Genomic DNA, 26,674 nt, shown 5'->3' on the forward strand with positions numbered 1-26,674 from the left:
GGCCCTCAGACGGCTCTCGGCTGTGAAGCCATCTCGGCGTCTGCGTTGCTTCACTGTCGATGATGGACAGTCGGTGGTCCTGGGAAAGGAACCGGTCTATGTTGGCGGGAAAGTGGCCGGCTATGTGACGAACGCGGCTTTTGGGTTCACCGTCGGGAAGCCCATCGCGTTTGGCTACCTGCCGATCGAGGTGAACGTCGGGGACGGCGTGGAGATTGAGTATTTTGGGCGTCGAATCAAGGCCACAGTCGTGGCGGAACCCTTGCATCAGCAAGGTGCGATCAGGACGGAAACCGCGTTGCAGAGAGACGAACAGGCTCGGCCCGTGCTGAGGTCTCGATTATGATTTTCATTACTAGCATGAGTAAGTACAATGGCAGCCCGTACCCAACGTAGGCCAGGCACATAATGTATCTCGGAGCCTTGTGTGTGTTTGATAGGATCAGAAATGAGCGTGGCTTGCTTGGACACTTCAACGTCAACAATCGAGACAATTCATAATACACCTCTCTGCGTCATCTTGGAGGACGCAAAAGAGACACCTCTCTGGTCAAGTCATCTCTCACGTCGGCCAAGCACCCTCGATCCATTCCAGGGACGGGTGCGTGTTGCCCAACTGCAAAAGCAGGTCCTCCTCGCCCAGCGTATTGATGTGCGACATGGGATCGTACCCGTGTGGCTGGCCACCGTAGGCCATGCTCATGTCGCCTCCCGTAAAGATGGGCACCGTCGGCTCAACGCCTCCCATCATGACGTTGTTCTCGTTCCCCATAGGACCAGGTGGCTTCCGGAACATATTCGCCAGTATGTGCATCCCCTCGCCTCGGTCTTGCTGTGGCCGCCCCGGCTTCTGCTGCTGAGGCTGTTGCTGGGCACCCGTCTCAGGCGAGGCGGCGGGGCTTTCCTTTTCCACGAGCGGTCTGCAGAGGGTAACAAACTTCTCGAACAGTCGACAGACACCGGCAATGGCACCATCAATGAGCGAAAAGTCTGTAAGGTTTTGTGTTGTTTCAACGAGGAGTTGGAAGTCTTGTGGGCCCGGGACGTTGACGACGTGGCAAAAGAGTATGAAGAATGGGTATAGGGGGTGACAGAGCAAGATCCTGATTCATGTCAGCATGGAGGGCTACTGATTTGGGCAACGGCAAGAGATGCTAACCATGTTATGGATGCTTTCAAAGTGTCCACTTTGGTCAGCGCTTTCGATGTGCGGAGGAGTTCGTTCAGCAACGAAAGCGCAAGTCGAGCATGTCCCATCATCTGGTCAAGGAGACTACAGTCTTCCGAGAGGCCTGGATGTAATCGGAAGATGGCCGTCATGATTGAGTGATACACAAAATCGGCGCCGATCCATTCAGCAGCAAGATAGGCGTCCTGATCGTTGAGAGGTTTTGACCGGAACTAGACAGTGTCAGTGCTTGCGTGTAACATGATATTCTGTGCAACGAAAGCACAGCGCGCACTCACATGGCGAATCTTCTCACCAATGGGCCACATTTTCTGCTGAAGGCTCTGCACAACATCCATCTGCCGGTTGACCTCAGGACGGCGCTGCCTGCCCTTGATGATTTCGTCTGATACCAGCGCAAACTCGAGATAGACGTCGGGTAATGCAGTGTACGGGCGGGAAGGGTCGAAAGGTGTGACCATGGCCACGTTTAGGTTGATGTCGGGTAAAGCCGAGACACGATTCATGGTGAGAGAGAGCGACTTGTCGAACATGAAGCATAGCGTTAGGCAGTACCGCGCGGCAGTTGCTTCTGCGCTGTTCGCAGTCGTGGCCAGGTTGGTGAAATAGCGCCCACCGAGGGCAACACACACTCGCGATGCTGCTGAGCTTAGGTTCCAGCTTTTCTCCACCCTTCCGGTGTGAATCATGAACATGGTCTAGTCGTGTCAGTCCTCCTGATGCCCCTGACTCAAAAGAAGGCAAAGGAAAAACATACCCCAGAGAGTAACGCCTGGAACAACGAGAGGCTTGGCACGTCGAGTACACCGATGGAATGGACAGCGGCAAGGAGATTCGCCTCGTAGTGTTCTCGCCTTCGAATGAGGTGTTGCTTCATGGCCGGACTAATGGTGCCGGATATTGTCGCGTGGAGATAAAGCCAGGCGGCGTAGTTGAGATTAACCATGTAGTGTAGTCGAGCGGGACTCTTGGCTGTGCCTTCGATCAGAGCAATTCCTTGCTTCTCAATCGTCTCTCGCGATACCATGTCCAAAATGTAGGACAGCCCGACGCTTTGATGTTGCGTGGGCGCTGTTCACGGTCACTCAGTCACCAATTCCTGGTAGACAGAACAGTTAGTAGAGGAACGTACCGTCGAGAATAAAATGCAGAACTTCTGCCGAGGGATACATGGACTCGTCATCAAGGTCCAGTCCGCTGTAGATCTCGGCCTCGGGGTCAATCTGCGGTGTCGTCGTCGATGGCTGATTTGAGAGGGCGACGGCAGCTTTCAGCACCTCCCGCCTCCCTACATCCATGCCCTTGCCGGCCAGCAGCTCAAACTCCAGCATGGTCTGCGCCTGCGCGCCGGCACCATGCGAATGCGCCCTCATGATATCGGGTCTCGGCGTTCGCGCCGGACGGTGCTCATACTCCTGCTTGAGGAGTCCCTGGCGAAAAGGTTTCCTCGTGCTTACGGTCGGCGAGAAGCCTGACGACTGGGACGCATGGTCCTTGCTGCTGGAGGCATCCGGCTGATTCGCATCCCTCGGGGCCTCGACGGCGTTAGGCCATGAGGTCTCGCTCTGGCGGTCGCCGTCTGGTCGTGCAAAGGTGGGCACGCCAAGCGTCTTCGCATTTGCGGCGCCGGCGAGCTGGCTCGCATGCCGCACGGCAGCGGCTATCTTGCGTCTGTTGGGTTGGTCCAGGGTGTGAGCCGATGAGCAGCAGATAGGGCGTCGGGTGCCATGCGATGATGAACTGGATGCCTATCTTGGCAAACGGGAAACGTTACCTCTCATAGTCTGGGTTGCCTCGCCTTTTGGGCCGCGCCCGGATGCAGGCGGCTGACAGAGACACGCAGTGTGAGCACGGGTCTGATCGGTCGCACTTGATCTGGAAAGGCAGTGTCAGTCTCTCGCAGGCTGGCTATTCCGGGGGATCCGTCGACACGACTGCATCGTGGGGGAGGTGGTGTGTTGGTGTTGGTGTTGGTGTTGGTGTTGGTGTTTGCCTCTTTGTCACTCACCTTTTTCGCGAAGCACAAGTCGCACTGCATACGCCAGTATCAATCCATCGTCAGCACTCCGTCCCACTCGATCAAGCAGGAAATGGACCGTTCCCCAATGGATGGATGGATGCAACTCACAGCCCGGTTCCGCGGTGCCGGGATCTCAAAGGCCTCTTCGGGTTGGCTCATGTCGTAAAAGCAAGGGCAGGCAGATCAGGTGGTCAGATCGGACGGGTGGGCAGCCAGCACAGGCACCTCCTCACGCTCTCTCCTCTGTGCGTCTCTCTGCCTGGGTCTGCCTCTGTCTGCAGCCTCTGTCTGCCTGTCTCGCTCGCTCACTCTTTGCTTACAGATCCCTTACCTCACCTCACTGAGGAGGAGTAAATGACCTATCTGACGGTGCGATGCATGCAATAGGTAGAAGGACCAACACGTGGGTGGCCCCCGGAATCCGGAAATCTGGAAAATGGGAGGAGGCGTCTCTGTTCTGGACCTGGTTGGGGAGGACTTCGGGAGCTTATGAGCAGGGAATTCGGCCGAGTCATAAGCAAATGGCCCACTGTCCCGATCATTAGTCAGGCGCCGCCCGCATCAAGGTGGTTGCATCCAAGTGCCGCCCTAGCGCGAACCAGCGGCCTCAGCAGGAGCACCCTAGCCTCCAACTGCCCTAGCACCTCCCTCACGCACCTCGACACTGAGCAGCACCTTCCGAGGGCCTGGGTGCGTAAGGTGTCGCCTGCCTACCTAGTCCGGGCGATACCAGTGCACCTTCCGCAGCATGTCTGGCACCTGCCAGCCGAGGTAGCCACCTTAGCAACCACCTACCGTGCCCTCTCCAGAGGCAGCAACATGTCCATCGGCCCCTGACAAATCGCCCAGGAAGGAAAGGGGCAGGGAAGGCAAGGCAAGCACGCAGCTGTCAGCTCCACCGCGACACGCCTGCCTGGGATCAGAGCTTCGGCGTTAGCCCCTGCGGAGAATCAATCACTGGTCGGAACAAAATGATCGGCACTAAAACAGCAGAGAAACCCACCTGGCAGTCTTGACCCCCTCTTGGAGCATGGGCAACTTTGTGCCTCTCACTCACGCATACCCTGTCCGCTCTCCAACCCCTTTTCGTCTCGTTGCTTGGCGGTCCCAACGGTCATCTCTCCCAACGTGGCAGTAGGGCGGAGACCATGGGGGGAGGGGGCTCAGAACGGCCAAGTCAAACGTGGCTGTCGATCAGAGTGGACGCAAAGCAGCAGGCCTGAACCGGCAGGTGTTATGGAGTCGGCGTTAGCGAATGCGAATGTTGTGGGCACGGATTCACAAACGGCCCTCCTCGATCTGCATCTCGATAACGCAGCAGAGAGCATGGGAAAAGGCCTCCCCAGATGCATTTAGCGTTGGCGTGCGGGTTGACTAGCCCCTCCGGGATCGTGCCCTTGCTTGCAGTCGCCGCCAGCGCACTCTGCTGAACGGAGGATGCCGTACATGGGTGAGGCGCAGCACGGAGAGCGATGGGAGTGTTGCCCTGTACAGCTCCCATGGCCGAAATGTCCCTTGGCCCATCATGGATGGCGTCGTTGAAGTTCTGATCGCCCTAATGGAGGGGCGTACGTGATTACGGCCCGTCATGAGATAGAGTTAATCTTGCTAGCAGTCAGGCCGGCCCCACGGGATCGAGAAGGCACCCGGCGAACCCGCTTCTCGATCCCACAAACTGCACCATTAGGGCCATGGCGTTGTGCGGCTGACCTATACGGGTGTTAATAATCGATGGCACGGCCAGTGTCTTGGAGGGGCGCAAAACCATCGGGATACTAATCGGAACCGGCGGTCCCTTTCAGCTGGAGTGCTCCCGGCTCACTCAGAGACACAACCTAGCCAGGTCTTCACAATATCCAGTGAGCTGTGGGATTCCAAAGAACAGCGAGCTGTCGGATGAACGTGACCCGGAACAGTTGATCTACAGATATGCAGCAAGTGGTTTGGAGGTCAAGTCAGCCAGCCCTTGAAGCTCGGGGAACTTCGTCTCATTGTTCCTTGAGGCAAGGGAATAGAGTTACCGTCGATCTGCAGAAAACGACAAGAGCTGCATAACAGCAAGGGTCTCAACATGCCGCGACCGGACGGATTCACGCGTACATCCATGGCCACGCGGATGACGCCTCTCCGAAAATGTCAGAGATGCCATTGCCAGATCTGTGATCATTATTACTCGCGCACATCACGGGGCGGGTGAGCCATGCCCTAAAAGGCAGCTTGCTTGTAAGCTGCTCAACAAAAAAGACCTGGGTCATTGGCTCATTCACGCCAAAACCATTACCCGGCGCGTGGCAGATCCTGGCCTTATGGTTTCATAGAGATGTGCTCCTCTGCAAGTGGTGCCTGACTTTGTTGTCTGAAGACGGCAGTTGACATGATCCCAACCCGAGAATAGTTTCAGCGCGGCTTGCTGAAAGAACCGAGTCTCATAGGGTGCCATACCTATCTGTGAATCGTACTGGTGAGTCGGGCAAAAGGCGTAGGGCCACCGACTCGCCAAGTGGTCTAGTGGTCTAGCACCGTGCCACTCAGGGGTTTGCCTCTGGGACCTCGTTCAACGTGGTTTTCGTCGAGCGCGGAGATTCCCGCATGCATAGCGAGGCAATTGGTTCGGCAAAGGCATTTTTTTCGTACAAAAAAGCTCTTGCTAATTCTATCAAAGTCTCCATATGGTGAAGTGACCAATTTTTCTCATGCATACATTGTCGTGTTAATTCTCGCTGACAGCTGGCAGATGTCTAGAAGATCTCCCGATCATCATACGCCCGAACACTCTCCAGGTAGCGCGTCACCTCGCCATAATCTTTACATACTATTGTATCGTTAGCTTGGGCCTCAGCCAGTATCGGCTGCCTGGAACTCACCATGCTTCGAATCCCAACCGTCGGATCCGCCGTTGTGGTCTGGAAATGTGGTTTCCAGACCCTCCAATGCCGTGTCGGCAGAGCACATGATGGTCTGTCGCAGATATGCGAAGCAGTGGATCATGTGCCAGTGGTGGTCCTCGGGGAGCTCATGCTCCGACTTGAGGCCTGAGTATGTCTGTACCACAGCAAACTACAGAGGGTTAGCACGTCTAAGCTTCTCGGGATCAACCCCGGGGTCTTCGTGAGCCTACCAAGCAGTGGAGCTGATGCGTGATGGATGTCGTGAAGACCGTCTTGCCGGGCCAGATGATGGGTGTCGGCAAGTCATGGTACTTGTGTGTGTCATTAACCCATTGGAAGCCCATGCCGACTGTCCTCAATTAGTTGATCGACCCTCATCACGATATTTGATGACACTCACTCGGCATAAGTTCGTTCCAGTTGTGCAGCGTCTCGTTGGTAAAGAAGAGCGACGTATCGTTTGGCGCGTATTTCCCGTCATAGTCCGGCTCAAAGACCTTGATCTGCTGGGAGACTTGCTTCCTGTCAGCACCGTTCCGTTCAACCCTCGTCTTTGCGCGCCCCAGGCGAACACTCACACCGCGGCCCCACGCCTGTTAGATCGCCACCGAAATCCCACATGTTGACCCGCGGCTCGCGCGTCATCTGCCGGACGAGCAGCCCGAGATTCGCCAGCAGCAGCAACGTGTTGACGACGCCGCTGAGCGCGCCGAGCCTCTGCCTCCACCTCCCCCCCTGCCTCTCGGGCCTCGTCCTCTCGAGCGCCTTCGCGGCGTAGCAGTTCCTGCACGGCTTCTCGTCGCCGATCAGCGACTCCTCGACCTCGGTGCTGCTCCTGTCGTCGCTGTGGTCTTCGAACTGCACCGTCTCGTAGCCTGTGTCCTTGGCCATCATGTCGGGCGAGCTTCGGAAGGAGGGCATTTGCGTCGACTGTATTTCGTATTTTTTTTCCTTCTCTTTTTTCCCCCTTCTCTTTGTCGTTGAAAGACTTTTTCCGGTACGTCGAAGAATGATGAGCTGCACATGGTTCACGAGCGGCCCAGGGAAAGCGGGCGATCCATCTTTTAATCGGAACGTGGAGACGCACGGGCTGTCGTTTCATCGTGGCCGAATGTCCGTCCGTCTTGGTGATGCGAAACACGCCCCTTTTGGCAGGGAGGGTTTGGGAACCGTCTGAGGTTTTGGTTAGCTCCCGTCGTTTGTGCCGCATTGCCGGCCTGTGATGCTTCTTGTGGGTAGGTATTTACCCATGTAAGACCGTGTCAAAGTAACTTATCTACCTAGGCACGGGGTGGAAGAAAACCGCACTCCAAGTCCGCGAAACAACAGATATCATCCAGACAGACCCCTAACTTCGTATCTCGATTTATTGCTCTGAAATTCTACCCACTAGATAATCGGCGACAACTCTTGGAAGATTCTGCTCTATTAGTTTTGGGCCGATGCAAAGTATAGTACATGTACAAGGGTCCAAATTGAACGCATCTTTCAGGGATGTAGCTTTGTTTTATCGGCCCCTTGCGAGATAGGTAGAGTAGGAGCTCAAATATCACCCGGCACGCCGCTCAATGCATCCTCGCTAGCCGCACCTGGACAGCGCCGGAATACAGACCTTCAGCCCTACACATGCTGCCCCGAACCAGCAGCTTGTCTCATCCCCGCTGGCCGGCCGGCTGGGCTTGGCTTAGTAAGGCCCGTCCCGCCTGGGAGATCTGCTCCCCTCCGCCGATCGTCTCCCCGATCGTCTCCTCCACTCCACTTTTCGCGGGACCAGACAAGCAGCTTCAAAATTCAACCAACAAAATCTCCTTCACCCCCCCAAAAGAAAAAAAGGGCCTGAATCTCAGGTCCGAGGGTTGTAACCCCGCCCTCCTATCAAAATGGCATCAACTGCGACAAACCCACAGGCAGGCCAGGCCGCAGCCTCCAAGCCGCCCCAGCTGCCGCCAAACGTAACCATCTTCTCGCCCAGGGCCCCGTCCGCCGCGGACGCCCTCCTTAGCGGCCGCATCTTTACGCGCCTCACCACCACGGCCGCCACGACCTCAGCACAACTGGCCGCCGTGCTGAGGAAGATACAGACGCCGCCCGGGACAGCGGGCGAGTCGTTCTGCCTTGCGTATAACGGCGGGATCTTGATCTTTGACGGCGGCGACGCGGAGCCACAGGAGGAGGAGGAGGAGGAGGAGGAGAAGGGAGAGGACGAAGAGCTGCTGGATGCGCACCATGAGCATTTTCGCGCCGTGTGCTTGGCGCTCAAGGACGAGGATGTCGATCTCGACGTGTCGGGATGCGTGTTTGACGCAAAGAGTGTTCTGCAGGCGGGGTTCCAGCTTGATGCACTGAGTCCCGAGACGGTGCTGGTGATTGATCTGGTGGATAATGACGATGACGATGACGACGCGGAAGACGACGACGATGAAGAGGTGACTGAAGAAAGCCTGGGGGCTCTGGGGATGACGTCCTGAGCGTTGGCGCAGGAGATGAGATCTTAGCAATGCTGTCATCAGCCTGGTCGTTCACTGTTGTGGTGTTTGCATAGCCTCTCGGATAGTATTAGCATGCGCATGGCAATATTCTTCTCCTAGCCAGTCTCTGAGCAGTCTACCGGTGAACAGCAGACGTGAGACGACAACAAAAAAGCACGTTTCATCCATCCATTCGCCGTTTTCGTCCCTCCTAGACTCGCCATCAACCTGCCTGGCGATCAACAGTCCGGCACACTGACGGGAATGTTAAATGGAACGCTCGTGGCGAGCCCACTAAGACTGGTCTCCTTGAACTCATTCCTCATGCCCTCCGCAGTGACCCTCATGGCCCGAATCGCATCGTCGAGACTAACTCTCTGCGACCCGGTCCCACTGAGAGCCAGGTTTGCGCTCGAGATGGCCTTGATAGCTCCCAGCGCGTTTCTCTCGATGCATGGCGCCTGCACCAGTCCACCAATGGGGTCACACGTCAGGCCGAGATTGTGCTCAATGCCGATTTCTGCAGCTTGCTCAATCACATGCGGACTGCCGCCCATGCAGGCGGCGAAACCTGCGGCGGCCATGGAGCACGCGACGCCGACTTCGGCCATGCACCCACCCTCGGCGGCGGAAATGGTGGCGCCGCGCTTGTAGAGCATACCGATGGCCGACGCAGTCAGGAGGAACGTCAGGATGTCGCGCTCCGGATCGTCGCTGACGAATTCGATTGTGTACTTAAGAACAGAGGGAATGATGCCGGCCGCTCCATTGGTCGGGGCCGTCACGATACGGCCGCCGCCGGCGTTGGTCTCATTAACCGCTGACCAGTGTTAGGGCTGACACTTCTTGCTTCCAAACATAGGGGAACATACCAATGGCATAGACGGATAAATGGTCCATGGCTGGGAATGCTGTCCGTCGTGAGGGAGAAGGTGACACTGGGTGGAAGAAAGACCCGTGAACCTTGGCCGGGGTTCGTGGCCCCTTGATCTCGGGCCTCACCAAACTCTTTTGCGGCTTCGCTGGCGACTCCGAGGCATTGACCGTGGTGCTGTCGGCATGGCTCGCGGATGCCTTGCTGTTGTTGTTGGCCTGTGTATGTGATGGGTAGAGACCCCTCGTCAGCCGCCTGTAAAGAGCGGGCGCCCTGCGGTGAAGCTTGAGGGATCCCGGAAGCACCGAGTCCAGCGGTGCCTGGACACCTTCAAGGATGCTGTTGTCCATGGTCTCCCAGATGCGATAGACCTTTTCGAGGATCTCTTGATCGGTATAGCCATGGCTCTTCTCGTTTTCGTAGACGAGCTGCGCAATGGTAAGGTTGTGCTTTTCGCACAAGGCCAGCAGGCTCTCGGCGTCACGGAAGGGGTACCGCGGCTGCTGCTGCTGTCCCGAGCCTTCGGTCTGTTGCTCGGTCTGCTGAAGCGCCAGGGCTTCGTCAGAGGTTGCTGTCTGTTCCTGGCCAATCTGCGCCGGTGGGGTGGCCGAGTCGCTCGGCTCGACTGGTGGCTCGACGAGCTTGACTTCGGGTCCGGTTTTGCGGTCACCTGCTGCGTCGGAACGTCGAATCTCCTTGTAGTACATGTTTTCCGCCAGATCAGACGGGTGGCCAGCCTCTGCGGGCCCGTTGGGATCGACGAGGGCCCCGTGATCCGAAGATGATGGCGCAGCCGAGGTCGGGTTGATGGACATGGCGCCGTTGACAACAAAGCCACCGCCGACGCTGAAGAGGTCGTTTGTGGCGATCATGTAGCCCTCCTTGTCGAAGACCATGAAACGCATGCCGTTGCTGTGCATCGGGAGCTTCTTCCCCCATTCCCAGATAAAGTCGCGCTCGTAGTCAAAGGCAATCTTCTTGCCTTCACTGCCGAGCAGGCCATGGCCAAGAATGAGCTCCTTTTCCTCTTTAATCTTGGTGAACCTCTCGGGGACGTAGTCCGTATCGACGCTCTCGACGTCTGCGCTCTCGAGGCCGAGCAAAAGAGCGGACGGCGTCATGTGACCCTCCCCAGTGAGGGCAAGGCTTCCGTAGATGGAAATGCGAATCCTGTGGACCTTGTCAAGGAAGCCTGCTTCGATGAGATCTGCGACGAAAATGTTGCCCGCACGCATGGGGTCCGACAGTATGAGAGGACGACGGTCCGATGCCAAATGGAGAAGAGGGTCAAAGGTCGAGATGACGGCATGCTCGTGATCTCTCTCGCTGTACGAGCCACGTTCCTCGTCGTCGCCATCCTGGGTGCCGGTGCTGAACAAACGCGCTCCGCGGCCGTAGTGTGCTGTCGTCTGGCGGCTGAGGGGCCGGGTCAGGTGTCCAAGATGATCCCTTGTCCGTGAGACGGGCGCGAGACCCCTGGCGCGACACACTGGCGCGCTCCTGAGGGCGCGGAGCAGCTGCACCTGTCGAAGGGCAACAGAGGAACGCATGGCGAGAGGGAAACGAGGAGAGAAATCAATGTCGAGAGGGAGCAGAGCTCACCGGTTCTCGTCACTGTGAAATGCCCTGAGGAAGGAGCTGTTGGCAACGCGCCTGCACATGTCAGGTACCTGAATCTATATGTCATACACCGCCAATCAATGGATGGGAAGTTCAGGGACAGAAGAAACGGGCAAGCTGCGATAGGGCGCTGCTTGGGGATTGGTGGAGCCCCTGTGCTTCCCCAGATAAGCATTGCGCCTTACAACTGCCGACGATATCCGGATACGGTTCTGTTGAGGGCGCAGGGAACATTCGAAGCATGATATCAACATCTTGGGTCGGTTATATGTCTAGGCAGCCCGGCTGGCTTCAATGGCCGAATGATTTCTTTTCTTTTCCTGTTCTTGTTTTCCACCTTTTCGTCACCAGAAGCAGCACACCGACAGCGCCTGCTTCGATGCACAATCCTTCTCTAGGTACGTACCTACCTAAGGTAGGTGGGTAGGGACGTACCTTCCATGCCAGGCAGCTGCAGCCTCCACGATGAATCACGCATGACCCCTGAGTCACAGAAGCCACGACCCTGTTGACACTGGCTACAGCGCATCAGCCCCTGGAAGCCCTCCATGGCCACAGCACGTGCAGCGCCCAGGGCTCACGAGATAACCTGCCCATGAACACCACACTGAATCAAATACCCGAAAAGAATCCCAACAGCATCCTGCCCCCCAAGCCTCCTTCAAACCACATCCTGTGCACAGCAGCCGTCAGGGCACTCAAACTTTGACCTTCTCCCCCACAACAGGTGTCAGCTTGATCTCCAGGGGCGGCTTGTTCCACAGCGAATACGCCTTTTGCGTCTCCAGCCACCCCTCGCTCTGCGGCGCCAGCTCGAGGTCAAAGTCGTAAAGCACCCTCGCCAGGATGAGTCGCATCTCGGCGTAGGCAAGACTGTTCGAACACGATCAGCTACCCGGCTCAGAAGAAAAAAAGAAGAGAGTAAAAAAAAGAATGGCCGCGGTATGACTCACTTCCTGCCAATGCAGTTCCTCGGACCAACGCTGAACGGCTGGAGCGCCTCGAACTTGTTGCCCTTGGCCGCGGCCTCCTCCTCGCTGTCGAGGAACCGCTCCGGCCGGAACGTCCAGGGGTCGGCCCAGTTGTCGGTCGAGTGGTTCGCAGACCACTGCTGCACCTCGACCAGCGTCTACACAGCCCGTCAGCAAACCGAGTCCACGTCCGACACAACACTAGGTCAAAAATGCTCACCCCGACGGGCACATAGTGGCCCGCGATCGTCTGGCCGCCCGGCGGCACCCTCCGCACGAGGTTGGACGTGACGGGCGGGTAGCAGCGGAACGACTCGTTGAGCACGGCCAGCATGTACGACAGGCCGCCGACGGAGGACAGGTTGATGTCGTCGGCCGAGGCAAAGGTCTCGCGGACCTCCTTGGCCACCCTGTCGAGCACGCGTCGGTTCGAGACGAGCAGGTACGTGGCGCCCGAGAGCAGCGTCGCCGTCGTCTCGGAGCCCGCGACGACGAGCAGCGACGCGTTGCCGGCCAGGTGGGCAAACGTCAGCCCCAGCTCGTCGCGCTTGCGCAGCACGCCCTCGAAGAGGTCGGCGCGACCCGGCTGGGCCGCCAGGCGCGACGCGAGGCGCGCGTCCGTGTAGGCCGACAGCGTCTTGACCGAGGTCGCGAGCGCGAGGAGCATGACGAGCTCGACCAGCTCGCCGAACCCGAGGTAGATGAGGCCGATGAGGAAGGCGCCCTGGTGCACGGCCGACAGGATGGCGTCGACCCACGGGTGCTGCTTGTTGGCCTCGAGGCAGCCGAAGCTCTCGCCAAAGACGAGGTCGCCGATGGCGTCAAACGTCGTCCAGTTGTAGTAGTTCTTCAGGTCGACGACGGCTGCCGTGCCCCCGGCCGCCGCCCCGCAGAGGCCGTGGAGCCGCAGCAGCAGGAGGTCGACGTAGCGCCCGATGATGGGCTCCTGCTCGCGCATGGCCTTGTCGCTGAAGCCGTGCGCCAGGCTGCGGCGCAGGCCGCGGTGGTCCTCGACGGTCGACGAGATGATGTTGTGCGGGATGCGGCGCGACACGTGGTAGAACATGGTTGCCTTGGGCAGCTCCGGCATGTCGGACGCGGCGCCGATGCGGTGGCCATAGATGTCCTTGAAGGCCTGGGGGTCCGTGAAGGACAGGTGATGGGGTGCGATGCGGACGACGGGGCCATACTTTTCATGGAGGCGCTGCGTGTGGAAGGCGAGGGTGCCGCCAGTCTGATGCAGGAACCAGGGGATCTTGGACGCGCCTTGGAGAAAGGGGCCCGGGTAATGCCGGAGGGGATGGAAGAAGACGTTGTACGTCGTGGACAGGGCCTGATAGACGACAAGCTGCATGCCGCACCGTCAGTATCGGAACCAGAAGTCATACGTGGAGACGTTATAAACCAGTACGGCATACCAGTCCTAGAACCGCGCCCGCCAGCTTCACATAGCTGGCGGCAGCAATGGCGCTCACAATATTTTGCACGTGAAGACCCATGATGGCGAGACGATGAGACTGAGACTGCTCGGGTGAGACTACTCAGAAGCCTCAACCCCCTAAGGGAAGGGGACGTCTCTTTTTATTACGAACTGCTCTTCGTCCCATCAACTTCCCCGGTACGTACGTACAACCAGCACGATATCCATTGCTGTGCAATGGCGTCCAATGACAGCTGGCCAATGCAAGGCAGCCCCCGTTCAAGTGCCGTGCGCGGGGGAGGCCACGGGCGCGCAACGTCATGTTGCAACGGCCGCCTCATCAGGCATGGCCGCCAGGCGGATCGACACCCCAAAACAGCTCCATGCGCGTGAGTCGTGCAGTGAAAACAAGAGGCAGTGTGCGCAGATTGCCCCCTTTGGCCCCTCAAGTTTGCCCATCCATGTATTCAAAGAGGGGATCTGCGCTCTCTTGACGGGCCACTTCAAGACTCCGAAAGCGAGACCGAAGTTGTTTCGGTTCACTTTACGGGGGTGGAGCATGTCGCGTCGGTCGTCTTCTGCTCGGGTCTCACCTCGATCCTGTACAGAGTCTGGGAAACGAACGTCGTGTCTCGGTCATTTATGTAGCCAAGGCGTATATCATCCGAGAACCCCACGTTTCCACGCCTTGAGAAGTACCGGTAGATCTTCCTTGTGAGGCAGCAAATCCGACATACTGTCATCCCCATCCCATACTGCGCCAGTCCCAGTCCCCCCGAGTTGCGCCCACACCATGCGTATTCGTATCATCCATGTGCCTTGCCATCAGGCCCTCAAAATGGAACATGTCCACTCTCCCCGATGAGGAATGCCTCATTGCGTGTTGGGCAGATTGAAGCTCGGCTCCTGGAGCAACCCCATCATCTGCTGGTTGCTGTAAAACCAGTCCTCCAGCTGCGCCGTGTTGCCCATCCACATCATTGGGTTGGCGCCCTGCATCGTCGTATCCCCGAGACCGCCACCAAACGTGCTGTCAAAAGCGCCTGCCGCCGCCGAATCCGCTTGGTGACCACCAAAGTCCGCTCCGGGGCTGGCGACCACGTTTGGATCGCCGGCCGTCGCCGGGAATCCAAGCTGCGCGAGGTACGTGTTCATCTCTGCGTTGGCCTGCGCCTGCTGCGCCGGGGGCGTGGACACGCGGAACTCGACGTAGCGCAACGCCACGCTGTAGAGGACCTCGAAGAGGCGGTGCATCTTGGCCGCGGCGTCGGAAACGGCGGGCGCGTTCTTAATGGACGTGATGAAGGCGTGCAGGCGGGCGAGGTCTTCTTGGTCTTGCGTCTCGATCACCTTGCAGAAAATGACGATGAAGGGGATGAATGGGGCGAAGAGCAAAGTCCTGGTCGGTGAGCGACTACGTTTGCTTCTCCGCAGATCGATGCAGACTTACCAGTGGATATACGTCGGGAAGAGGGCCGACTCTGTCTTGTCGAGGACTACCATGCAGTCCTGGTGCCTCGCCAGGGTAACTCGTGCGGCGTTTATGCATTCCGCGGTGAAAGTCGTCGAGGATCCAGCTGGACGCGGGGCCGCCCTATAAACCATGGTGAGGAGCCCGAGCCTCAGGACCTCATCAGAGATGACAAAAAACTCCATCAGTGGTTTGCCGACGTATTGTTCAGCGGCTTTCAGCCACTTCGCCTAGCACCAGGTCAGATTATCTTCAGGAACAGCGGGAACGTGAGTATCTTGAAGGCACTGACGTCTGTCTGCCTTGACTCGACTTCTAAGTCTTCCAGGTCCGAAACCAGCTTCTCAACACGAGCTAAACGGACGCTATCGGGCTGCTTGATCGCATCTGGGCTGTACAGCTTCTCGTAAGTATTGCCCTGGCACCGCGCCGCTTTGATCCAGAGGCAAAAATAGCCCACGAGGGCCCTCTTGTCAGCTGTCTTTACGTCAGGCGGCTGGACGGTTACATCCCAGTCAGGGATGGTGGAAGCTCTCCCGAGGCGGAGAGACAGGCTCTTGTCGATAAAATAGACGGACCAAAAGACGAATACCTTGAACTCTCGGTCTTCGGGCTTGTCATTCTTCATCGAGGAGGCGCGGTGATATCCTAGTGTCTGGCACAGCTCCGAGGCTTTGCAAGTCAGGACCCACGAAAGCGAGGGTTTGGAGATCTCGATGGCATGGAAAGCCTGTGTACTGTGAGTTATGTTCCGTCCGTCGCGTCGATCGAATGGGCCGTCACTTACTCCGAACAGGAGAGCCAGGAGAACGTCGTTCGAAGCGGGCAGATGCAACGGCAGATTTGCGAGGGCCGTTTCCAAGTTTTCTTTGCATATTCGGGCGTATTGCAAGTTCTCCTCCTTCTCTTCTGGAGGACAATGGTACGATTGGTCGAGGAAAAGGGCATAGAGGCCAGCGTTGACTGTGATGTAATCGGTGTCCAGATGGTCATCAGAAAAGTATACCCCGAGACAAAGGTCAGTGAAGTGCTGTTTCGAGAGAAATTCAAATATCCAACTAGTGCTCGCCAGCCACTGCGAAGCTGTGGTACAGGATATCAGTTATATTTTCTCCACCGAAGGTACCTGATGGAACATACTGGCAGTCCTCAGAAGAGCCACGGCCTTCTTAATTGGAGGCAGGTCGGCGGTCTGGAACACAGGACGCGAAGTAGGCTTTCCATGAGGGTACGCCATTTCACTGGTCGTGGTCTGCTGCTTCAAGGCGTCGACAATGTGGTGAAGAGAGTTGAGGGTCTCCCGCAGCTCGAGGCCAGAACCCTGGAGGTCCCCGGTGTTGACCACCTTTTGGAGGAACTCATTGGCGAATACAGAGTGCGCAGCCAGCGAAGAGTCGCCTTCCACTACTGGACCCGCGGGGACGGACTGGGCACCATGGCTTGACGGCGTCGAAAAGGACGACTGCACGTTCCTTGCCGCTGGTGAAGGGTTCGAGGTTGAGGCTGTCTGGGACTGCGACGGCTGTGATGCCGGCGGCGGCCAATTCAGCTTGAGGTCTTCCAGCAAGCGGACGACGCCATCGAGCCGGCGATCAATGAGGTCGATTTTGCGCTCACTTTCGACTAGTCAGAGCACGAACGACAGGCAGCCATGGTCCGGTTCGTAAGACAAAGTGCATCAAATTGACAATTGTCCATCCCAAAAAAGAAAAAAAGAAATCCTTGGAGGAAAGACTTACTACTGAGGGGTCAGTAGGATGCGTGTTCGCTTCTCCTTGGGCTTAGCGTCTGCGTGGGTGCACTCGATTTTTGCGTGGACGCAGTGAGAGCAGGGAGACTCTCGGTTGCACCGAATCTGTTGGTGTTAGTGACATGGCCATACATCATGGGTTGAATAGAAGATGTGATCAAGGCTTGACCGTCAAGCCGAAACCACCTCAACAGGAGAAAGAGGCTTGGTGGTCCTTGTTTCTATGCCCCTGTGCTCATGTTGACCGTACCTTGCGAGAGCGGCAAGCATCACACTTACAAGAAATTAGTTAGCGGACCAGCATGATGAACAGAGACGATGAGGAGGCACGAACTGCTCGACGAATAGAAGTGGACGGGTTCAACGAGATGTCGGCCACCTCGTCGACGCCACTTCCGTCCCTACTATCGTCCATGTGACGTGCCGGCGGCGTCCCACCGGGAGTGTCTAGGTCTGGAAGTGGATGGTGGGGTGCTTGAATGCTGTGAACCGCACTGCGATGTCCTCATACGGCAATCAACGGGAGTGCTGTTGGAGAGAGCCCCGGCAAGATGGGCCGTGTGCAGATGGTCGGCAGGTCGCTGTCGGAGGGAGCAGTCGTCGGATCCCGAGATCCGTGGGAAGTATGTGTTTTGAATAATGTCTTGTGAAGGCGTTCATCGTCTGACAGCGACGTTGGATGGGGGGGGCAGTTGATGGGAGCCTGAAGCCCTCTTGTCCTCTCGGCACGGAACGCGCGCGTTCCGTCTAGTGGAGCCCTGTCGGTTCGAGGCGCGGTTGCTGGCACTTGGCTGCGCCTGGCTACCCAGACATGATGCCTGGCCAGCACACTCAAATGATTCCCTCAAGGTCAACCTATGACGAACAAGGGCTGACGGGACGTATCAATACCGGGTGAGTCAGACGGAAGGATTTGCGGAGCAGCCCACAGGATGGGAGAGCCCGGTCACTCATCACCCGTCGCCGGCTCTCCGCGACACCTACGAGGTGCGAGGTGCGAGGTGCGGTGGCCGAGGTGTCCGTTATCCGCGTCCCGGGGCCGTGAAGTGGGGGCAAACTGTAGGTAGCCCCGTCACAGATCCACAATGTTCCTCACAGAGTCGAACAGGCAGGTAAATGAGGCGCTCGTTTCCTTGGGAGGCATTGCGTGGGTCGTTTGGATTGCGTGAGGTGTATCATCTTGGATTTGCCATTGAGAGTGATGGCATAACTTGCCGCTTACGAATATCAAATCACCGACGGTGTTCGTTGCCTCTGTACATGCTGCATCTCATGACGTTGGCCAGCATCCCACTGTTGATGCTGATGCTGCCTTGTGGCCCCGTTTTTTAGCCGTGCGCCCCCGCCCACTAGCGAGACCTCGTAGCGTGAAATGGAGCCGTTTCCAGGGGGGGCCCAGCACGATTTACAGTGGTCGACCCTCCAGTAGGGGGGCAAGGGGGCGACCCACCCTGCTTGCGCGCGGAACCCGACACCTGAGATCAAAGGGCTTGGCGACGACGCGAGGCAAGAAGAAAACACTTAGTTGAGCCTGCCAGCTCGAGAAGTCATGATGATTTCCAATCCGCCTGCTCTTGTTAAGTTCGGACCATTTTCGTCCTTGAACCCATTTCTATTTCCTTCTCTTTTCATTCCACAACCCCAAGTCCGGTGCATCACCAACACTCGCCATTCGGGAGGCGATACATCATCGTCAACTTCATGTCCTTCCTTCGGTACCCTTAAAACTCCACGAGGGCAACCATCTGTCATTCCTCGTACTCCATACCGTTCACAAACAAACAACATCCATAGCGCACGCCCATTATTTCTCAGTCGACCATCCTCGTCATGGGCGCCGAAGCCTTGAGCGAAAAGGGCGCTACCGCTGCCAGCGATGAGGCCCTCGCTGCTGCCGCCGCCAGCAAGGAGCCTGAGCCTGATGTCCCCGAAGAGGAAGCTCCTTGGGCAGCATACAAAGTACGCTTCTTGTGCCAGGCTTTCATTCAACCACTGACCTGCTTTGTAGAGAATCTTCCGATATGCTGGTCCTCTCGAGTACTCCTTGCAAGCCATCGCCATCGTTGCTGCGATTGCGTCAGGCGCTGGCATTGCGCTCCAGAACCTCATCTTCGGCCAATTCATCACCGTCATCACCGACTTCACTACCGGTGTGAACACACCAGCCCAATTTATGGATGATGTTTCTACCCTGGCGTAGGTTGTCTCCAGTTATCAGCATGAGCCCTTGCCCCTGGCTAACTGACACCCCAAGTCTCTACTTTGTATATCTCGGCATCGGCAGATTCGTTCTCGCCTACCTCTACAACTCTCTTCTCACGTACGCTGCGTATCGCATCATTCGCAATATCCGTCACGAGTATCTACGCGCCGCCCTGAGCCAGGAAGTCGCATTCTATGACTTTGGAACAGGCGGCTCCATCGCAACCCAGGGCACCTCCAACGGCCGCCTCATCAACGGCGGTATTGCCGAAAAACTTGGTCTTACTTTCCAAGGACTGTCTGCCTTCGTTACCGCCTTTATCATTGCCTTCATCGTCCAGTGGAAGCTCACGCTCATCTGCCTTTGCATCGCACCCGCCACCATCATCGTCATGGGTGTCATCGCTACCATCGAAGCTGGTCACGAGACGAAGATCTTGGAGATCTACGCCCAGGCCAATTCGTTCGCCGAGGGCGTCCTCTCTAGTGCCCGTGCTGTTCATGCCTTCGAAATGCGTGCCAGGCTTGTGCACAAGTTCGACGAGCACCTCATCGAAGCCCACAAGGTGGGTAGCAAGATATCCATCCTGTTCGGTATCATGTTCTCTGCCGAGTACACCATCATCTACCTGGGCTTTGGCTTGGCTTTCTGGCAGGGTACTCAGATGCTCTCGCGCGGCGAAATCTCCTCTTCAGGCGAAATCTTCACTGTCTTGCTTTCAGTCGTCATCGCTGCCATCAGCTTGACGACCCTAGCCCCGTACTCTATTGACTTTAGCCGTGCTGCGTCTGCAGCTGCTAAGCTTTTCAGTCTCATGGACCGCAAGTCTGCCATAAATCCATTCGACAAGTCTGGTGAAGAGCCAGCCGAGACTGTCGGCCTCGTCGAGATTGAGAATGTCACCTTCGCCTACCCTACCCGGCCGAGCACCACAGTTCTCGATAACTTCACCCTGCGTGTTCCTGCTGGCAAGGTGACCGCACTCGTTGGCCAGTCTGGAAGTGGTAAGAGTACCATAGTCGGGTTGCTTGAACGATGGTACAACCCCAAATCCGGTACGATCAAGCTTGACGGCCGTCCGATCGAAACGCTGAACCTCAACTGGCTGCGCAAGAACGTCCGCCTCGTCCAGCAAGAGCCCGTTCTGTTCCAAGGTAGCGTTTTCGACAATATCAAACACGGCCTCGTTGGAACGCAATGGGAGAATGCTCCTGTAGAAGAGCAGAGAAAACTGGTGCAGGAAGCGGCCAAGATGGCGTTTGCGCACGACTTCGTCTCTGAGCTGCCAAATGGCTACGACACGCAAATTGGCCAACGTGGCGGTCTACTTTCTGGTGGACAGAAGCAGCGCGTTGCTATTGCTCGCAGTGTGGTATCGCAGCCGAAAGTACTCCTCCTGGACGAGGCTACCAGCGCACTTGACCCGCACGCTGAAAGCATCGTTCAACAGGCCCTCGATAAGGCTTCCGTCGGCCGTACCACGATTGTTATTGCTCACAAGCTGGCTACCATCCGCAAGGCCGATAACATTGTCGTCATGACTAAGGGCCGCATCGTGGAGCAGGGTACCCACGAGGCCCTTATTGCCAATGACGATGTTTACGCCAACCTTGTCAAGATCCAGAACCTCGCTGTCACAGACACAGACTCGACCTCGGACACGGAGATTGACGAAGCCAACGCCTCCAAGGGTGAGGACTTGGACGTCTCCAAATCACTGACTCGCTACGCAACATCAGTCCAAGGGCGCATGGAAGACCAGAAGGAACGTGACAACTACGATCACCACAAGCAAAAGGGCGTGTTCTACGTCGTACTTCGACTCATGCGCGAGTCTCCAGAGGTGTTCGGGGCGTACGTCTTCATGCTACTGGGCTGCATCGGCGCTGCTGCCGCATTCCCAGGCCAGGCTATCCTTCTGGCTAACGTCATGGATGTCTTCACATTGACCGGCGATGCCATGAGGAGTCGAGGGTCATTTTATGCAACCATGTTCATCGTCCTCGCCGCTGGTTGCCTCCTCTCGTACTTCTCTCTTGGATACTCAACCAACGTTGTCGCACAGTTTCTCAACCATAAACTGCGAAAGCAAAGTCTTGCCGATATGCTGCGGCAGGATCTGCAGTTTTTCGATCGCACAGAAAACAACACGGGCGCCCTCACTGGCCGCGTCGATTCGAACCCGCAAGCTATTCTCGAGCTCATGGGCTTTAATATCGCCCTCATCCTCGTCGCTGTGCTCAACGTCGCGTCCTGCTGCATCCTTGCCATTGCGCATGACTGGAACCTCGGTCTTGTTGTCGTCTGCGCTGGTCTGCCCCCTATTCTGACGGCCGGATACCTCAAAATTCGGTTCGACGCCAAGCTTGATCGCGACATGTCGAAGCGTTACGCCAATAGTGCCGCCATTGCCTCGGAGGCTGTCAATGCCATCCGCACAGTGTCGTCCCTCGCTATTGAGGAGTCGGTCCTCCAGAGCTACACTGCCGAGCTCGATTGGGCCGTCGCGGAATCCACTCGTCCCATGTTCATCATGATGGTGTGGTTTGCTTTGACGCAGTCGATTGAGTACTGGTTCATGGCGTTGGGTTTCTGGTACGGCTGCCGTCTGCTGTCATTCGGCGACATCAGCATGTATGACTTTTTCGTCGCCTTTCTGGGTGTCTTCTTCTCCGGCCAGGCCACCGCCCTTTTGTTCCAATTTTCGACAAGCATCACCAAGGGTATCAATGCAGCCAACTACATTTTCTGGCTCCACGAATTGCAGCCCACGGTTCAAGAAACGCCCGAGAACCGCAACCACGGTCCCAGCGCTGGCGGTCCTATCGAGCTCGACAACGTTCGCTTCTCCTATCCTCTTCGTCCGGATGCTCCCGTGCTCAAAGGTGTTGAGATGAACGTAAGTGCCTCCCACCTCCCATCGGCCACCTGAGCAGCTCAACTAACATTCGCAGATTCAACCCGGTCAATTTGTGGCGCTTGTCGGCGCGTCTGGATGCGGCAAGTCCACAATGATCGCCATGCTCGAACGCTTCTACGATCCGACGACCGGCACGATCAAGATTGCTTCCTCTCCACTGCCCACTCTGAACCCAAGGCTATACCGTCGCCTCGTCGCGCTTGTCCAACAAGAGCCGACGCTGTTCCAAGGGACGATTCGCGAGAACATTGCCCTCGGCCTGGATGATGACCCTCTCGACGCCTCGTCGGAGAAGACCGCCGCCACAGTCCCTGACTCTCGAATTGAGGTCGCACTCCGCGCAGCCAACGCGTGGACCTTTGTCTCGTCGCTACCACAGGGCCTCGCCACTCCAGCCGGCGCCAACGGCACGCAGCTGTCGGGTGGTCAGAGGCAGCGCATCGCCATTGCGCGGGCGCTCATTCGTGACCCGGCCATTCTGCTTCTCGACGAGGCGACGAGCGCCCTGGACACGGAGAGCGAGAAGATTGTGCAAGGCGCCCTCGCCGAGGCGGCCAAGGCTGGAGACAGGATCACGGTGGCGGTCGCGCACCGCTTGAGTACTGTCAAGGACGCCGACTGCATTTGTGTGTTCTACGGTGGGAGGATCGTGGAGATGGGCACGCATGCTGAGCTCGTGGCCCTGGGAGGCATGTACAGGAAGATGTGTGAGGCGCAGGCTCTGGATTAGGCGTGACTTGTATGGCAGATACTTTGTATACAGCGTGACCTTTACCCTGATTAATTTGTCGGATGCATATCATAGACATAATACCCAGGAAACCATCTTCATAGTTTTGTCACTTGGCTGCGAGCATGCAAGTCAGATGTAGTCGGTCAAAACTTCAAGTATCTTAGTGGTTAACGATCGTCCGTGAAACTACTCCCTGTCGAAACCAATCCACCCTAATCATCCATGTGTCTGCCCCGGCCTCATCAAGATGCGAAACGAATCGTCACCAAAAGACCTTCCAAAGGCTTGCTCAGGGGCTCAGAAAACCAAGAGAATGAGCAGCGCATACCCTTCCTGGGGCACGAACTAAAATACGGTGTGACGAAGTGAAAAGAATACGAAAGATGATAGAACGCCTTCCGAGGTATGCAATCTGCCCTTATCCTCCACCTCCTCGACTCCATCGCCAATACCCCCCACCATCTGTTCCTGTTCAACCGCCTCGCCGCCAGAGCACCCGTCACTCACCACATGAAGTGGCGGAAGTTGTTCCGCACAGGAGGAGGCGAGGAGCCCGCGGCGCCAGCATCAGGAGGCGCTGGCGCCGCAGGGGCCGCAGGTGCTGATGCAGCCGGGGCGGGAGGCGCGGATGGAGGAGCCGTGTCAGGAAGAGGCGCGGGAACCGCAGGAACGGGCACGGGCTCGCCGGCTGGCTGGGGTACCGGGGCGTTACCGGGTGCTGGTTCAGGGGCTGGTTCCGGCCCGGGCTGCGGCTGACCTGCGCTGCCGGCCGGTGCGGGTGCGCAGTTGAGGTTGCAGGGCGTCTCGCAGCGGCCGATAAAGTCGGGGGCGTCGTTCTTGCAGCGGCCGTTGCAGGGGCACAGGAGTTCAATGTCTGTGCCGGTGGGCTGGTCGAAGGACTCGCAGAGGCAGACGAAGAGCGAGTCGTCGAGGCGATTTGAGTCGGGCTGGGCGCTGGCGCAGTCGATGCCGGGGCTGGAGCAGTAGCCTTTGGATACCTGGTCCTGGGTGTAGCCTGCGAGTCGAGTTAGTGGTATATCGCAATTGAAGGGATGGGGGAAGAGGTACCCTGGGAGCCTCTGAGGACCTTTCCGCAGTAGGTGGCACCGCAAACACATGTTGCGCCGTTGGTGGGCGGCGATCCTGTAGGTGCTGAAGAGGGGGGAGCAGGAGGAGGGGGAGGGGGGGGAGGGGGTGAGTTTCCGGGTGGCTGTGGAGTTCCTTCGATCACCGTGATGGTCGTCGTCGACGTGGTCAAGGGAGCCGGGAGGATCTGAGGCACAGGCGGAGCGGGGACCTCCTGAGCTCGAGCAGATGCCAGTTCAAGGAGTGCTGCGAGCGTGAGTATCGATGTGGGCCTCATCTTGCGGGGAAATCCAAGGCGTCGTCGTGTATGTTGATGCTGGTGGTTATCTGTGACAGACGGACTGCTTGTTCATGAGGCTGGAGCAGATATCGTGTCCATGCTCAAGAAAACTGCAAAGGCGCCCATTGCCCTTTTATGTTGACAAGTGGTTTCCTCCATGATCCAAGTTGACTCTTCTGTCGACTGCCTCTGCCAGTTGCCAAGACGGTATAGCATGATCTGGTTGGATACCTTTCTCGAGTTGGTCCAAAGTAAGCAGCAAGCATCCGTGTTCGAGGTAGAGCAGGCGGATATTCCAGCGACACGTTGATGTGATACCCGTAGCGGACCTCACTCGGGCCCTCTTCGCGTCACCTTCAGTATGTGTACGACGAGGATGCGTCACGCTTGATAGCAGTGGTGCCGGTGGTAAAATCCACTGCTAGCCATGGCCGCCCAGGCATTGCAACATATGCCAGGCTTTTCTCCTTCCTACGACGTCCAGATCCACTCGGAAGAGGTCAAAGGTGTGTCATCGGCGACTCGGCGACTCGATGGCCGGCTCGGGCGCTTGCCTCGATGACATATGCCGTGGCCATTGCTGTCATGCCGTGCTTCGAGGTACGCGGCGAGGAACCGTCCGGTAGATACGAGGACAGCTGAGATGGTTATGTCAATACGTGTATCTTTTTCCCACGCTTGAATCAGGAAGATGGAGATGGAGATGAGGTCATGAAAGGCTTTTGTGGTCGGAAGTCGCGTTCTTGGTTCAACGTATGTGAGAACTGTGTAGCGACATGACGGACAAGCATGTATCATCTGATGGCGTCTCTTCATGACACGGAATTTTGACGTGAGGACCTCCGTTGCACAGCCGTATGCCGCCATTCCTTGTTGAGGGAGGGGCCTGGGCAAGGAACTGTTGTTGAGGTTGAGGTTGAGGTTGTCGAAGAGACAGGGTAACAACGAGGGGTGGAAGCAGAGGATGAGGCAGGGACAGTGCGCAGGGCCAATGCACACCCGACACTGTACGACCCCACCACCCCCACCACCCCGCCATGCCGGCCATACCTGCCACACCACATCTCCCGTCATCCCACTTCCAGTCAAAGGGCTCCGACATTCAGGGTCTTTGCTGTACAGATCCAAGCCTCCCAAGTCCCGACCGTCGCGCAGCCCTGGCTCGAACTCGAAGCAGCCCACTCTGTTTGACCTTGAGCACATTGGACAGCACACAAACTCCTGTCCGCCCACCATGGCTGCCGCTCCCACCTCCGACAGCGGCAATGGCCCCGCCGCCTCGGCCGCCTCGACCGTTCGTATCGGCACCCGCAGGTCAGCGCTCGCCGTCCGCCAGACCGAGCTGGTTATCGAGGCGTTCAAGCGCATCCGTCCCGACTACATATATGAGATCCACGCCATGCAGACCCTCGGCGACAAGGACCAGATCACTGCCCTCTACAACTTTGGCGGCAAGGGCCTGTGGACGAACGAGCTCGAGGCCAAGCTCACGAACAATGAGATTGACGTGATCGTTCACAGTCTCAAGGACATGCCCACCGTCCTCCCCGAAGGCTGCATACTTGGCGCCGTCGTCGAGCGCGAGAACCCCCACGATGTCGTCGTCTTCAAAGATACAGTCGCAGACCAGTACAAGTCCATCGCCGACCTCCCCGCCGGCAGCGTTGTCGGCACGAGCAGCATCCGCCGCATCGCACAGCTGAAGCGCAAGTACCCGGGTCTCCAGTTCGCCGACGTCCGCGGCAACATCCAGACCCGTCTCGCCAAGCTCGACGACCCCGACGGCCCTTTCACCGCCATCATCCTCGCCGCCGCCGGCCTGCTGCGCATGGACCTCGGCGGCCGCATCGGCCAGTACCTCGCCTCCGACACGGGTGGCATCCTGCACGCCGTAGGACAGGGTGCCCTCGGCATCGAGGCCCGCACCGACGACGACCGCGTGCTCACCCTGCTCCGCGGCATCGAGCACGGCCCTACGCGCCTCGCCGCCGAGGCCGAACGCAGCGTCATGCGCACTCTCGAGGGCGGCTGCAGCGTGCCCATTGGTGTCGAGACGACCTGGCGCGACGACGGCAAGACACTGACCCTCAAGGCGTCCGTCACCCACGTCGACGGCACCCACGGCGTCGACGGCGAGAGCACACGCGTCATCGAGTCGCCCGAGGCGGCTGACCAGCTCGGCAGGGACCTTGCCGCCGAGCTTGTTGATAGGGGGGCGCAGACGATTCTGGATGACATCAACCAGAACCGGCCGGGGGATCAGCCTGCGACGCTCCCCGCGGCGGCTGCATCATAGGCTTTTTCCCTCTCTCTTTTTTTTCCTTCTTCACATCTGCTCTGTTCCACGACTGCCCGTCTTGTGAGTCGAGTTTACTGGCATACCCTGTGACGAACTGCATAGCGTACGTAGCTTGCTCAGCGAGCGAGGGATTCCAACGGGACCCTCCTGAGCACATGCACAAAAAAAGAAAAAGCGTCGATGATGAAGAGCCCGAACAGAATGACTTGTAAAAAAGCATGAATCTCAATTCCGTTCCTATGTCACCGGCCCAATGTTAAAAGCCGTAAGACCGTCAGCAGTCCGTATGATACAGCCCGAAGTCTTCCTCCGCGCCGCCGTCACCTCCCTGGTCTGGGAGAGACGGGGGAGGATATGTTGTGCAAATGTAAAAATAAAAAGAGCCAGAAAATTCCCCAGGTTGAACTGTACTTGTCGCTTCCATAACCCACCCAACGCGCGCACGCGCACACACACGCTATCATGCCCTTATCTACCAGGTC

General features: G+C 57.6%; 9 protein-coding genes across 9 annotated transcripts; 3 read left to right on the forward strand and 6 right to left on the reverse strand.

The window, feature by feature from the left end:
- Positions 1-562: 562 nt before the first annotated feature.
- Positions 563-4,977, reverse strand: VDAG_05054 (uncharacterized protein; the record flags this gene model as incomplete). The annotated part of the gene is made up of 11 exons (XM_009654790.1): positions 563-990; positions 1,278-1,401; positions 1,468-1,887; positions 1,947-2,260; positions 2,322-2,860; positions 3,198-3,221; positions 3,541-3,568; positions 3,867-3,968; positions 4,267-4,371; positions 4,632-4,764; positions 4,840-4,977. The coding sequence occupies 11 exons, from the start codon at positions 4,975-4,977 to the stop codon at positions 563-565; spliced, it is 2,355 nt and encodes a 784-aa protein (XP_009653085.1).
- Positions 4,978-5,947: 970 nt separating this feature from the next.
- On the reverse strand, positions 5,948-6,988 carry VDAG_05055 (uncharacterized protein; the record flags this gene model as incomplete). The annotated part of the gene is made up of 4 exons (XM_009654791.1): positions 5,948-6,012; positions 6,074-6,266; positions 6,328-6,446; positions 6,676-6,988. The coding sequence occupies 4 exons, from the start codon at positions 6,986-6,988 to the stop codon at positions 5,948-5,950; spliced, it is 690 nt and encodes a 229-aa protein (XP_009653086.1).
- Positions 6,989-7,977: 989 nt separating this feature from the next.
- VDAG_05056 (uncharacterized protein) lies at positions 7,978-8,565 on the forward strand (the record flags this gene model as incomplete). Its single annotated transcript, XM_009654792.1, has 1 exon — positions 7,978-8,565. One exon carries the CDS (start codon positions 7,978-7,980, stop codon positions 8,563-8,565), a length of 588 nt encoding a protein of 195 aa, XP_009653087.1.
- A 267-nt stretch (positions 8,566-8,832) lies between these two features.
- Positions 8,833-10,989, reverse strand: VDAG_05057 (L-serine dehydratase; the record flags this gene model as incomplete). The annotated part of the gene is made up of 3 exons (XM_009654793.1): positions 8,833-8,859; positions 8,940-9,385; positions 9,438-10,989. The coding sequence occupies 3 exons, from the start codon at positions 10,987-10,989 to the stop codon at positions 8,833-8,835; spliced, it is 2,025 nt and encodes a 674-aa protein (XP_009653088.1).
- A 768-nt stretch (positions 10,990-11,757) lies between these two features.
- VDAG_05058 (isotrichodermin C-15 hydroxylase) lies at positions 11,758-13,529 on the reverse strand (the record flags this gene model as incomplete). The annotated part of the gene is made up of 4 exons (XM_009654794.1): positions 11,758-11,932; positions 12,013-12,188; positions 12,251-13,378; positions 13,449-13,529. The coding sequence occupies 4 exons, from the start codon at positions 13,527-13,529 to the stop codon at positions 11,758-11,760; spliced, it is 1,560 nt and encodes a 519-aa protein (XP_009653089.1).
- Positions 13,530-14,323: 794 nt separating this feature from the next.
- On the reverse strand, positions 14,324-16,941 carry VDAG_05059 (fungal specific transcription factor domain-containing protein; the record flags this gene model as incomplete). Its single annotated transcript, XM_009654795.1, has 6 exons — positions 14,324-14,849; positions 14,901-15,151; positions 15,214-15,651; positions 15,709-16,004; positions 16,062-16,537; positions 16,922-16,941. The coding sequence occupies 6 exons, from the start codon at positions 16,939-16,941 to the stop codon at positions 14,324-14,326; spliced, it is 2,007 nt and encodes a 668-aa protein (XP_009653090.1).
- A 1,560-nt stretch (positions 16,942-18,501) lies between these two features.
- Positions 18,502-22,524, forward strand: VDAG_05060 (multidrug resistance protein; the record flags this gene model as incomplete). The annotated part of the gene is made up of 4 exons (XM_009654796.1): positions 18,502-18,630; positions 18,680-18,867; positions 18,956-21,773; positions 21,829-22,524. 4 exons carry the CDS (start codon positions 18,502-18,504, stop codon positions 22,522-22,524), a joined length of 3,831 nt encoding a protein of 1,276 aa, XP_009653091.1.
- Positions 22,525-23,030: 506 nt separating this feature from the next.
- On the reverse strand, positions 23,031-23,890 carry VDAG_05061 (uncharacterized protein; the record flags this gene model as incomplete). The annotated part of the gene is made up of 2 exons (XM_009654797.1): positions 23,031-23,542; positions 23,596-23,890. 2 exons carry the CDS (start codon positions 23,888-23,890, stop codon positions 23,031-23,033), a joined length of 807 nt encoding a protein of 268 aa, XP_009653092.1.
- A 1,237-nt stretch (positions 23,891-25,127) lies between these two features.
- VDAG_05062 (porphobilinogen deaminase) lies at positions 25,128-26,189 on the forward strand (the record flags this gene model as incomplete). The annotated part of the gene is made up of 1 exon (XM_009654798.1): positions 25,128-26,189. The coding sequence occupies one exon, from the start codon at positions 25,128-25,130 to the stop codon at positions 26,187-26,189; it is 1,062 nt and encodes a 353-aa protein (XP_009653093.1).
- Positions 26,190-26,674: the final 485 nt, after the last annotated feature.

The sequence above is a fragment of the Verticillium dahliae genome, genomic scaffold (genome assembly GCF_000150675.1).
Source record: "Verticillium dahliae VdLs.17 supercont1.9 genomic scaffold, whole genome shotgun sequence".
NCBI classification, from domain to species: Eukaryota; Fungi; Ascomycota; class Sordariomycetes; order Glomerellales; family Plectosphaerellaceae; genus Verticillium; species Verticillium dahliae.